This window comes from Octopus sinensis, linkage group LG5, assembly GCF_006345805.1.
Source record: "Octopus sinensis linkage group LG5, ASM634580v1, whole genome shotgun sequence".
NCBI lineage: Eukaryota > Metazoa > Mollusca > Cephalopoda > Octopoda > Octopodidae > Octopus > Octopus sinensis.
This window is the reverse complement of record NC_043001.1, coordinates 55,363,819-55,376,329: the sequence shown is the minus strand read 5'-3', so window position 1 is coordinate 55,376,329 and position 12,511 is coordinate 55,363,819. Positions and strand designations below refer to the sequence as shown.

At 35.9% G+C, this 12,511-nt stretch overlaps 1 protein-coding gene across 7 annotated transcripts in view; it reads left to right on the top strand.

Annotated features, from left to right (window-relative positions):
* The window catches only part of LOC115211793 (roundabout homolog 1), a 703,622-nt gene that overhangs the window by 442,596 nt on the left and 248,515 nt on the right, over positions 1–12,511 (top strand). For all 7 annotated transcript variants that reach the window (XM_036503450.1, XM_036503452.1, XM_036503453.1 and 4 more), the window contains exons 11-12: positions 5,881–6,071; positions 10,081–10,231. In XM_036503450.1, coding sequence (XP_036359343.1) covers positions 5,881–6,071; positions 10,081–10,231 — 342 coding nt within the window. The remainder of the gene's footprint in view (positions 1–5,880; positions 6,072–10,080; positions 10,232–12,511) is intronic.

The window sequence follows — 12,511 nt, the reverse complement described above, 5'->3', positions numbered from 1 at the left end:
ACACATTTTATTTGTACATCCAAATAAAGAAGAAAGTGTTTATTTCATCACTCAACCTGCTCAATATAAAACAACTAAATCTTGCACTAATGCAACATGGTTCTGCAACACGCTAGAAACAGCAGCCAAATCTCCCTCAAACCAAACTCTATCATACTTTTAAAAATGATCTTACTAGGTGCAGGAGTGGCTGTGTGATAAGTAGCTTGCTTACCAGCCACATGGTTCTGGGTTCAGTCTCACTGCGTAACACCTTGGGCAAGTATCTTCTACTATAGCTTCGGGCCGACCAAAGCCTTGTGAGTGAATTTGGGAGATGGAAACTGAAAGAAGCCCTTCGTAGATAGATATATATATATATGTGTGTGTGTATGTGTGCTTTTGTGTCTGTGTTTGTCCCCCAACATCACTTGACAACTGATGCTGGTGTGTTTACGTCCCCGTCACTTAGCGGTTCAGCAAAAGAGACCAATAGAATAAGTACTAGGCTTACAAAGAATAAGTCCTGGGGGCGATTTGTTCGATTAAAGGCGGTGCTCCAGCATGGCTGCAGTCAAATGACTGAAACAAGTAAAAGAGCAAAAGAAAGATTATGTAGGCCTAGATACATTATGCCTGAATACAAAATGGGATGGTCATGGCTGGAATTTTTCATCATAAATCCTTGCAATCAAAGTCAGTCTTGGGTTAAACAACAATAACAACTGCCATTCTTCAAATCATGCACCACCAGTTGATGTCACTATGAGGTTTCTCCATGTCCATATATCATGATCTGGCATGACATTCATCAAGACACTGCCATGTAGTTCAAAGTCTTCCTCAATGATCTTCTTGAGGGTCATGTTTGGATCACCATGTCTACAAGTGATGTCAGAAGGCAATAACAGAACTACCACACCAGTTTCACTTTGTCTCATTACATGTCCAGCAAGGGCTAGGCAACATTTTCTTATAACCATTGAAATCTTTGGAAGACACCTATATAAGATCTTGTTTGTTGTGTGTAACTGCCAAGGGATATTAACTATGCAAGAGACTTCCTTGTCAGGGTCCATGACTCTGAGCCATAAAGGATTGATTCCACAGTATCTTTGAAAACTCTGATTCTGGTGGTTTGATTGATTAATGCAGTCCAGACAATAGAAAGGGAGTGGTTAAGCCTCACACCCAGTCCTGACCAATTTGGGTAGGGATATCAAAAAGAAGTGTTGGTGGAGCACTCGGTTGGTTATGATGGCAAAAGTTCCAGGTGATTTGATCAATGGAACAGACTGCTCATAAAATTAATAAGTATGTGGCTGAGCACTCCACAGCCACATGTACCCTTAACATAGTCCTCAGGGAGATTCAACATGTCACAGAATGTGACACGGCTGGCCCTTTTGAAATACAGGTACTGCTCATTTTTGCCAGCTGAGTGGACTGAAGCAACGTGAAATAAAGTGTCTTGCTCAAGGACACAATGCATCACCAGGAATTGAACTCACAACCTTATGATCATGAGCCAAATACCCTAACCACTAAGCCATACAACTTAACAAGTTTTATGTAACCACCCAGGTACTTGAACTCAACTTTTTCAATTTTGGATCCATCAAGTGAACACAACAGAGAAGTGATGGATACCTCTCGGTGCATGTACATCATTTTCAATGCATTCAAAAACAAACCAAGTTCCTGGGTAGCTCTCACAATTGGTGGAGTAAACCCTGGGCTGCTGACAAATTGTCTTCAAGAAAGCAGATGTTATCTGTACATGCAAGTTCTGCAAACAACTCTGCTGGTTAGTGTGAGCTCTGACATCTCTTGAATGTAATTACATCTGATGGCGTAATGGCACTTCTCAAAGCATAATCCAGAGTCACAATGAAGAGAAAGATAGCCAAAGGATTACCTTGTAGGACTCCAGTGTTCATCTCAAAAAAATCAACACCATAAGCAGGATCCCTAATATAACATTCTTGTCAATAGAGTCAAACAACTTAAAGATGTCAATGAAGAGAAGCACAACTTCTTTTTTATAATTTCGAATCTCCTCAATCAACAGCCCTTTTACCATTTTAAAAGTTAAACTATATTTTTTGATTTGTAGATTTTAGAAAAGCCATAACCACATAGTGTAGATAGGATGCCCACAGCTAAAAATGCTGGTAAAACAATTAAAGTCTAAGTAAACACGCAGGCAATTTATATTTGCATATGTGGGTTGCCCCTAAATGGTATATTGCTTTGAGTCAGCTCAAGTAAAAGTTGATTAGGTTTCCTTCATGACAAAAATGACAGTACCACATATAGAAGTATATTTTTCCAGTGGAAGCATAAAACATTGTGTATGAGAAAACAGCAAAAAGGAGCTGTACATTATTTTAAAAAATTACCTTTGATTAGTGCTGATGTATTTTTATTCTTTCTTTTACGGATTTCAATCATTGGATTACAACTATGCTGGGATACTGCTTTGAATGATTTTCAAAAATTTTTATGGACTATTTCAGCCCTCATTATTTTGTCTGGTCCTCAAGGTGACAAGTGGGCAGAATCTTTACTGCACTAGACAAAAATGCTTAACAAGATTTCGTCTGTCTTTACATTCTGAGTTCAAATTCTATTGAGGTCTACTTTGCCTTTCATCCTTTCAAGGTCGATAAAATGAGTACCAGTTAAACACTGGGGTTGATTTAATTGACTTAGTCCCTGCCGCCTAACCTGCTGGCCTTGTGCCAAAATTTGAAACCAATATTTTGTCTGGTACTTATTTTAGACGATAAAAGTAGTGGAATGAAAGCTGTTCAAATTCTTATTGTAGGAACCCAATCCATGATGAAAATATCAATGTAAATTTCATTAAACACAAAGAAACTCAACTCTAACCCCAAGAATCGGGTTATGGATTTTTACCAAGAATTGCTGTTATCTCTGTTTTCCTTCCTCCAATGTCTTTTAGAAAAAAAAATACCAGAAATCTACTGAGAATAATTCAATCAATTATACATTAAATAAATCATCAGATTATAAAATATTTATGGTTTATTAAAAGTTGGTGAATTTGTAGTGTCATAAGAGCATCAGATAGAATTAATATCTCATGGTATTGGTGCCAGTTCTCTGCACTCAAATGTTCAAATCCTACCATGTCAACTTTTCATTCTTTTGAGGTTGATAATGCACCAGCCAAGTGCAAGGGTTTCTTCTTCTTCTTCCCCCTCCTTCTCTCTCTCTCTCTCTCTCTCTCTTTCAGCTATGTTGTATTGTGAGGAAAATCATGATGTTGAGGTATAAAAGGGTTAAAGCAAGAGACAAGAAATTTCTTCTCATAGAGAAATTGATATGCTACTAGAACTATTCAAGTACAGACTTTTGTGCAGTACAGAAGGGATGAAACATAATGGAGATAAAGAATAAAAAAAAAAACCCATAAAGATCAGCATTTAGATTGTGTCTGAATTAGGGATTTTTAAAAGAGGTTAATGATAGAAAGTTCAATGATACAGATGATGGCATTCTTCACTTTTCTTTAACCTTCAACACAGTGACTTAATTCAAATGCAACTAAGGCACTTCACATGAAAGCTATCCTGCTTCCCTCAACAAAGGTGTTGAAAATACACTATAATGAATGTAACAGGCTAGTTACTTTTGACATCACAAAGACACACTCACTACCCATAATCATGTTAACAACTTTTTATTTTATCTTCTGTAATATTGGACAATAGACAATTAACACTTTGCAAATATTAGATGTCACAATCCTTGATGATTTTCCATAGTGATCTTACATTTATAACAGGGCTAAAGCTGCTTGGCAAAGACTAACCATTCTTTTCTGGATCTAAAAGTGTCTCAGTCTTGATCAGTTGTTGGCCTTCCACAAAATATATATGAGATCCCAAATTGAGTACTACTCTTATATTTTGGATGGTTGTTGTCATTTCACACTAACATTTAAGATCACATCTGAAGAAACACCATCTGACTGATTGACAAAGACTCAGTTACCAACAACTTCTGGATTACAGATGTACTGTCTGCTCTCTTTCTGCCTATTACACCACTACTCCAACATCCCCTGCACTGCCTACCTAGCTAGCTGCATACCTCCTAAACCCAGTCAACACACCTGTCTCTTTTCCTTTCCTTATTCCTACTTTGTTGCAACCTGTATCTAGATTCTTCATTTACCGTTTCTCAGCCTTACCACTGAAAAACATTTATCCTTCAAAATTCTCTTGCCTCTCAAATTTTCCTGTTGATGTTGAACTACAAGATGTTCAAGATTAATATATGCCGTGTATATATACAGTCTCAGAAGGCCAACAAAGGTCATGGGCACTGCACCTTCCTATTGATTAAGCTAAGAAAAAATATAAGAATAGAGATACTTTCTTGTGTCTTTATCATTATCTCTCTGTTTCATGTTCAGTTCGCTGTGGCTTTCCTCTGCGAATCAGGGAAATATATATAACAATTGCCAACTGTCCCTTGTGGCTTGCCAAAATAAATCAATATTCTAGATTATGTCTGCTGGGAAATTTTCAATTGTTGACATATCAGAAATTAGGTTTCTTGAGAACAAATACATTCTGCTTGATCTGTGGTTGATTCAGATTCCTCTTGGAATTATCAACTGAAGAGGAAAACTGTTTGGAACTGATTTTGATTGTGTGAAAATTGTTATTTGGTTTTTGTTTTTGTCAGGAAATGATTGCTAAAAAAGTAAAAAGAATTGAAAGAACACAGTCATTTCACGTGATATATAAAAATGTGTAATCATAGTTAGAATAATATGACTAAATCATTTTGAATAAAACCTTTGATATTGTATGACTCAGTTGTTGGTCAGCAAATGACAGTCCAAAGAAGCTTCGGTGAAAAATGTTTTAGAATTTCATGGCAACCCCATTGCTTATGTCTATTCCTTTTGGTTGCGTCTTAGTAACAAAGGATGGCTTTCATTTTTACCTGTGCATATCAAGTTTGGCATAGATTCACTTACCAACATTCTCCAATCTAAGGACCACAGATGTGTTGTCTTCTCTACCTTTTCTACCTGTAATACAGATGTCTGTGACTTGAAATTAGCTTGTGACATACCACCTTCACTATGGCACTTCCAAGTCCTCTTCCTCTTAGACCCTACATTAACTACAACATCTAGTCCTTCCTGGAACACAATCTCTCTGGAATTCCTCTCCAATCCATGTTTTTCCTGCTGCCATCAAGTTGCAGTCCAAGAGGACCATGAACCATATCAATCTTACTAGTCTCAGAAACTATGTAATAATGTCTAAAGGTGCAACCTGTTTTTTCTTTTAAAAAAAAAAGAATGTAAAACACTGTTACAAAATATCTAAAGCATAACAGTTTTAACTCGGTTGACTAAGACAACTGTAGACACTAGTCTTTCATTGTTTTTGTTGTTTATACTATTGTGGATCTAGATCATCCACATCCAATAAACCCAATATAGAAAACCTTACAACTGTTGTCTATTTTTAAAAGTCATAATGTATCCATGTCTATATTATCTTATGTATTTTTCATTTTTTAAGATGGTAGGGAGATTTGGCTGGTATTTCTAGCAAAATAAACAACCATGTAGAGTCTGTTTCATTGGCTTTGCTTAATGACTTTATCACGCCCGTTGCAAGGCTTGAGCTCAGCATTGCAACCTAATGGAACACTTGTTCAGTTTACATTGTTTCTTACCGCTAGTTATAGTAATGAATTTTACATTCGACATGGTTTAGAGATAGTAATCAACCATTTTTGAGAACTATTTTACGGTCTTAGATTATGTTTAAATACATTATAATAAAATGACATAATTTCCAAATATTGATGTATTTCTAACAGCACTTTGTTTCATTCTTTCAGGTCCTGAAGCAACTAATGTGCAATACCATCGAGCACCGCAACAAAACCAGTTACCTGGAGCTCCATCCCAACCTGAAATCAGCAGTGTCACAGATACAACTGTCCATCTTTCTTGGCGTCCTAGTATACATAAAGGGGGTTCACCTCTATATGAATTTATTGTAGAATATTTCAGTCCGCAGAGTGGAAATGTAAGTCATTGTTTTTTCCTGCTCTTCATCATGTACATAATAACAATAATAGGTAAATTATATTCCTATGTCTTAAAATGGTTAGCATAAAAAAAAAAGCATCCTGCCAAAAATTCTGTCTCAGAACATCCTACTAGAAAGTTCCTACACTAACCACAACATCCAGTCCTTGCTCCCCAAAATATTATCCCTCTGAAATTCTTTCCCAGGTCATGTTTTTCCTGTTGCCATCTAGTTGCATTTAAGAGGTATATTATGTCGGTCTTACTGGTTTCAGAGATATGTATGAAAAAATAAGAATGTAAAATTCTGTTATAAATTCAGAATCTGGAAAAGGAGACAAAAGTATTAATCATCTCTTAAATGAATGCAGTGAGCAAGAGAAAATTGAGATGATGGTGTTAGTAAAAGAGAATATTGTGATGATAGCAAAGTGTGTGGGTTCAAAGTGATTGAAAAGTGGCATGGACATGAGCTTGAGGTTGTGATGGTGGATGATAATTTCAGGATTTATGAGATTTTTCTGAAAAGATTAACCATAATATTGAAGCAAGGAGATTAGATAATACTGAGGACAAAAAGGGAAAAAAAGTGTAAAATTATAGACTTATAGAGTATACCAAAGAAATTGATAAATATGAGGACCAAGCCAGACAGATGAAATAAAGTGACAATTTTACCTGTAGTAATTAGTGCACTTAGGACAACACTCAAACATCTGCCTAGGATGCCCGAATGATATTGGAATTGTTGACCTGTAGAAAAGTGTTGTCCTGTCTTTTGCTAGTATGTCAAAAAAGATTCTTGGAATTTTAAGAGGATTTGTCACCAAACATTAAGACAACATCCTCTGCTGACTAAAATAGCTTGTCATAGCTTCATGATAGTAATAATAATGATGATGATGATGATGATGATGATGATGATGATGATGAAGATGACGACAATTTGTTTTTCTTATTTTCCACAGTGGCATCTGTTGAGGAGGGCAGTTTATAGGAGAAGGTTATGTAAAAAAGAGGATGGGAAGGATAAAAGAGATAGGATAAAAAGTATATATGATATTCATATAAGTGAACACATGGAAGTATGCAAAACTTATCCTCCACAGCAGGATTATTAATGCTGCTCCCTCTTCTGAAGAAGATTGACCTGCAAGAGCTCAGTGCTGGTGCCGCATAAAAAGTTCCTATGCTGACCCCATGTAATAGCACCCATGCCAGTGCCACATGAAGGCATTCATGCTGGCACCATGTAAAAAGCACCCAGTACACTCTAAAGTGTTTGCTGTTAGGAAGGGCATCCAGCCATAGAAATCAAGCCAAGTCAGATTAGAACCTGGTGCAGCTCACCCTGCTTGCTAGCTCAGGTCAAACCATCCAACCCATGCCAGCATGGAAAACAGACATTAAATAATGATGGATGATGCTGTCCTGATTCTTGAGATTCTCCAGTAGGGCCAATCAAAGAAGCTTACAAATCCAGGATCACCATGACCAATATTTTGTCTTCTGCCCCACAGATAGTCTTTTCTTCTTTTCAAATATTTTGTCCATTTCTTTTACCAACATTTTGTTAGGTACTCTACCAATATTTCTATCTATTGTCATTTTCCTTACTATATATCTATTTATGATAGTAAAAAAAAAAATTAACACCAGCATCATACCACATATTTCAGAGGGAGAGACACATGATAACATCACTGGTATTTATCTTATCGACTCTTGAGTGATGGGCATCAAATCTGGGAAGGGTTAAGGAAGATAAGAAAGATAAAAAGAAAGGAAATAGGGGGAATAAAAGGCAATGTGAAGGAGAAGAAGAATTGAAAAAATGAGGAGGAAAAAGAATAAAAATAAGATAAAACAGTCATAAAAGAAAAAAATTGGGATAAAGAAGTGTAAAATGCAAATGGAGTAAGGTGATTGGATTTTGGACTTATGGTAGTGGTGGTAGTGGTGGCAGCAATGGTAAAAGTAGTGGAGGTGGTGGTGGGGTAATGACTTGAAGATTTGTAAAATCTAAAGGTGGGAAACGTGGTTATGGTGGTGGTGTTTATAGTAGTGATAATTGTTGTGAGGTTGTAGTAGTGGTGGTGATGATGATATTGGTGAGGCTGTTGTGATGCTGGTTTGTCAGTCATAGTGGTAATGATTGAGGCGACTGTGGTAATAACGAATAGATGGGTGGCTGGGTGGGGTTGGTTGCTCAGCGTGACTTTTTTTGTTTATATTTTTTTTTTATGTCATGATGGAAAGGGTGAAAGAAAAGAGTGAATTTGAAGCTATTTAAAACAGGATTTTATCCGTTAAAACTCTTCACTGATTTTCATATAAAATTATCTTCCTGATTAAGAAATCTTCATTGACAGATAATCCTTATCCTTTCACACAAGAGCAATCAATGTACAACAGCAAGGATGTCTCTTCAATCTTCATTATTATCACCCATACATGCTCTACTGCATCTTCAAAAATAGATTCCTTTTTCCATTTGAATGGATCTTATGAACCTGTTTTTAAACCAGATATCTAACCCACTGTCTTAAGCATGAACCAGTAACAAGGTTTCTTGGTGGTCACTCATTCGGCTAGAAATAACAGTCAAATCTTCAACTCTCACTCTGCTGTCGTAAAAAGAGGACATAATTATCAAGGTACACAAGTAAAAGTGGGAATGTCTATGTGGTTCTTTATCATTCTAGAAATAGCAGACAAATTTCCCTGTCTCAAGGAGCACCCTGTTGTCTTGAAAATGAACAGATAAAGCAGGATATATGAGCTAGAGGGAAGTTATGTAGGTCATTCGTTCTTCTAGAAATAACAGCCAAATCACACTGTAATTCACAGACTGACTTTCTAAACAGGAGAAACAAGGTTTGCGATTGTTTGATATGCTTTAAAAACAAACCAGATCTTCAATTCAACCCAGTTGTCTTTAAAAAACAAAGATTATTATACAGAAGGATGACAAAGCATCTATTAGGTCATACATTCTGCTAAAAATAGCTGCCGAATCTTCCTTAGATTACACTTTTCTCTTTTAATGTGATATATTAAATGTATCACTTCAAGACTTGATGTGATATATTTCTTTATGTCAAACATATAAGAAATCCTTTATGTGCTCTACATGCTAGAAATAGCAACAATATCTCTCAAGTTACACACTATGGTCTCACTAAAAGATGTACATTAGGTACTATAAACCCTGAATACCCTCTCAAAAGGAAAAATACATGATGGTCACAGATGGAATGCCTTTGAACATAGGTCTCTCTATTGAATCAGAGCCAATCTGAGAGCTAAGTAGTAACAGCTGATTTATAGCTTATCTGTTGTATAGTTTCTTTCATATCCATCCTCTTTCACCATCTGTTGAACTTCTTTTGAAACTATCTTCAGACATTGCTGCTGATGGTAGAAATGGTATCTGTGAGAATATATATATATATATATATATATATATATATATATATATATATAAAATACAAAAATGGGACAAGAACGCAAAACATCCAGACAGTTAGGTGATGCAAAAAAGGTACAACAAAACATCCAGACAGATGATACAAAGAAAGCAAGGATGGGTCATTTGGAGTTTTCTGTCCTCAGTCGAGTTCCAGATTATCTTTGCAATTTCAGCTGGTTGTACTTGAGATTGCTCCAATATGGCCAGCCCCAAGAAAAAACTAAGCTAAGAGCATTAGATTCTTTGGAAGAAAGCAGCGAATGTATACGAAAACAAGGGAGAGAAAAAAAACGGAGAATGTTACACAAATACAAACTCAAATAACAGGACATAACAACAGGTGTCTTTCGACTAAGGACAAATTAAGCTGGCATGCACACACACACACACACACACAAAGAAATGGCTATTTCAATGGCCACTGTGTCTGCCCTTACCTGTTGAACTTATAGCTAAGAATCTTTTTTGTTGCTGCTGCTGTTACTATTGTTAATAATAATAATGATAAATTTAATAATGATTCAAACTTCTGCAGGGTTGGGTAACAGCAGCTGATCACATATCACTAGAAAGTTACACAGTGCGGAAGCTGAAACCCAACAGAAATTATATATTCCTGGTGAGAGCTCGGAATGCCCATGGTATTAGTCCTCCAAGTCCTTTATCTAGAATGGTTGAAACTCAAGGTATGTTGCTCTAATGAAACTATTCTTTGAATTTTTTTTTTTTTGTTTGCAAAATTCTTCTTGTTCTCTTTGCATAAACTTTAGACATTTTACAAAATTCATAAATATGGAAGTAATATATGGATAAAATGTGATCTTTGGTCTCAACTGTTTTTTTTTTTTTGTCCATAGACTCCCTTTCATTCTAATTCTACTGCAGTGTACTCCTACAGCTATTTAATGTTTAAAAAATTCTGTTGTATTTTTATCATTAAATATTAGAAATGGTATCAAAAATATTGTTCAAATATTCAGAGTATTGTAGAAGTATAAGCAATTTATTGCTCATAAATTTTAACAAAACATTTTATATAGACCCCCAAGCACCACGTGGACTCCAGTTGAGAACCACAGGTCTAGGAGAATCAATGTACTGTAGATCCTATAATGTGAGATTGCTGGGTTTTGTTGCTGTTTTTACAGATAAATGGAATGGTGGGTTAATATGGTCAAATAGGTAAACAGGCAGAGTAGAGAAATAGACAGGTAGATAGATGAGTTAAGGAACAGACATAGATTGCTAAACTTGGAAGCAAGTGTGGGTTGGTAACAGAAACTGGTAGTAACTGTAGAAGATTTGCCTCAGTTAATTCCATCTGACCCATGGAAATGTAGAAAAGTATACTTTAAAAAGATGGTGATGATGATGATCATAATGTGTATCTTCTGTGTTAATGAAGAAATGGTGACACTAAATAACAATTATAAACTTTGAAGCTTGTAAGCATTCACCATGTATTGGCTGCAGAAAATTGTCTGATATTAACAGAAAAAAATGGCTATTAATAAGCATACTGATGCCAATTTTTTTTTTGTTGATGGCTTATATGCCCCAATATTAGACTATTTTCTTTAGCCAATACATGGTAAATGTTTCTAGGCTTAAAGCTTAAAATAATTATTTGCAGAATACACACACACACACACATATATATATCTTAACATTTACTTGTTACAGTCATTGGACTGTGACCATACTGAGGCACCACCTTGAAGGATTTTCAGCAAACAAATCAACCCTAGTACATATTTTTTAAGACATGAACCAACACCAGTTGTCATTCAGTGGCTTTGGGGACAGACACACACACAATAGATTTCCACATAGTTTCCATCTATCAAATTCAATCACAAGGCATTCGTTGGCCTAGGGCTATAGCAAGAGACACTTACTCAGGATGCTATGCAGTGGGAGTGAACCGACATGGTTGCAAAATGAGCTTTTTAACCTCGCAGTCATATGGCTTGCCTACACACAAACACACACACACACACACACACACACATGCATTTATACATATGTATGTTTAAATGTTTGTATATATGTATAATAGTTTTATAATGCTATTGTTTGTTTGACTGTGTGGTTAAGAAGTTTACTTTTCAAGCAAATGGTGCTTTTTTTTCAATTCCATTGTAGATATAAAAATCATATTTCATGATTGTGTGTGTCTCCTCATCACCATACACAAAACCACCTCCCTCAGTGCTACTCTCTCTTACACTCAGTTGGGGAAGCTTGTCTTGCAAGTATCTTGGTGACCTCACTGCTGCTAGTGCCACATAAAAAGCACCCAGCATGCTGTGTGAAGTTGTTGACATTAGGAAGGACATCTAATCATTGGAGCCATACCAAAACAGACATCGCTTGAGGCAATCTTCTGATTTGCCATTTCACGTCCAATTTATGGAAGCACCTTCCATGCTGTCATGTTTGATGATGATAATGTTATATTTACACACACACACACACACATTCATTCACCTGCATTATGTCCAGTTTCCAATTACGAAATTTTACTGTAAAAGCTTTGGGCAACCCAAGGCTATGATAGAAGATACTTGTTCAAGCTGACACTCAGTAGGATTGAACCAGAATCTACATCACTGCAAAGTAGACTCCTTCTTATCTTCACAGCCATGTCTATGCCCATTTGTTAATTCATTTGGCCTCCTTCCACCACAACCCTTCTTCTTCCTGCATTATTCATTTCATGAATTATGCAACAATAAAATTTTTTAAAACGTGTTGGAAAACACAAACAAAACCCCAAAACCATCTCTTTTATTTTGACTGTATTTTCATCTGTTACTCCCAATCCATATGTTACAATGTTTGTCTTGTGTTACATCAATACAAAAATACATTTGTCTTTATTAGAAAGCAAAACACTTGCAGTTTAAATAAGTCAATAACAAAACAAAAACCATACATTAATTGTCCTGTTTAGATATTAGATA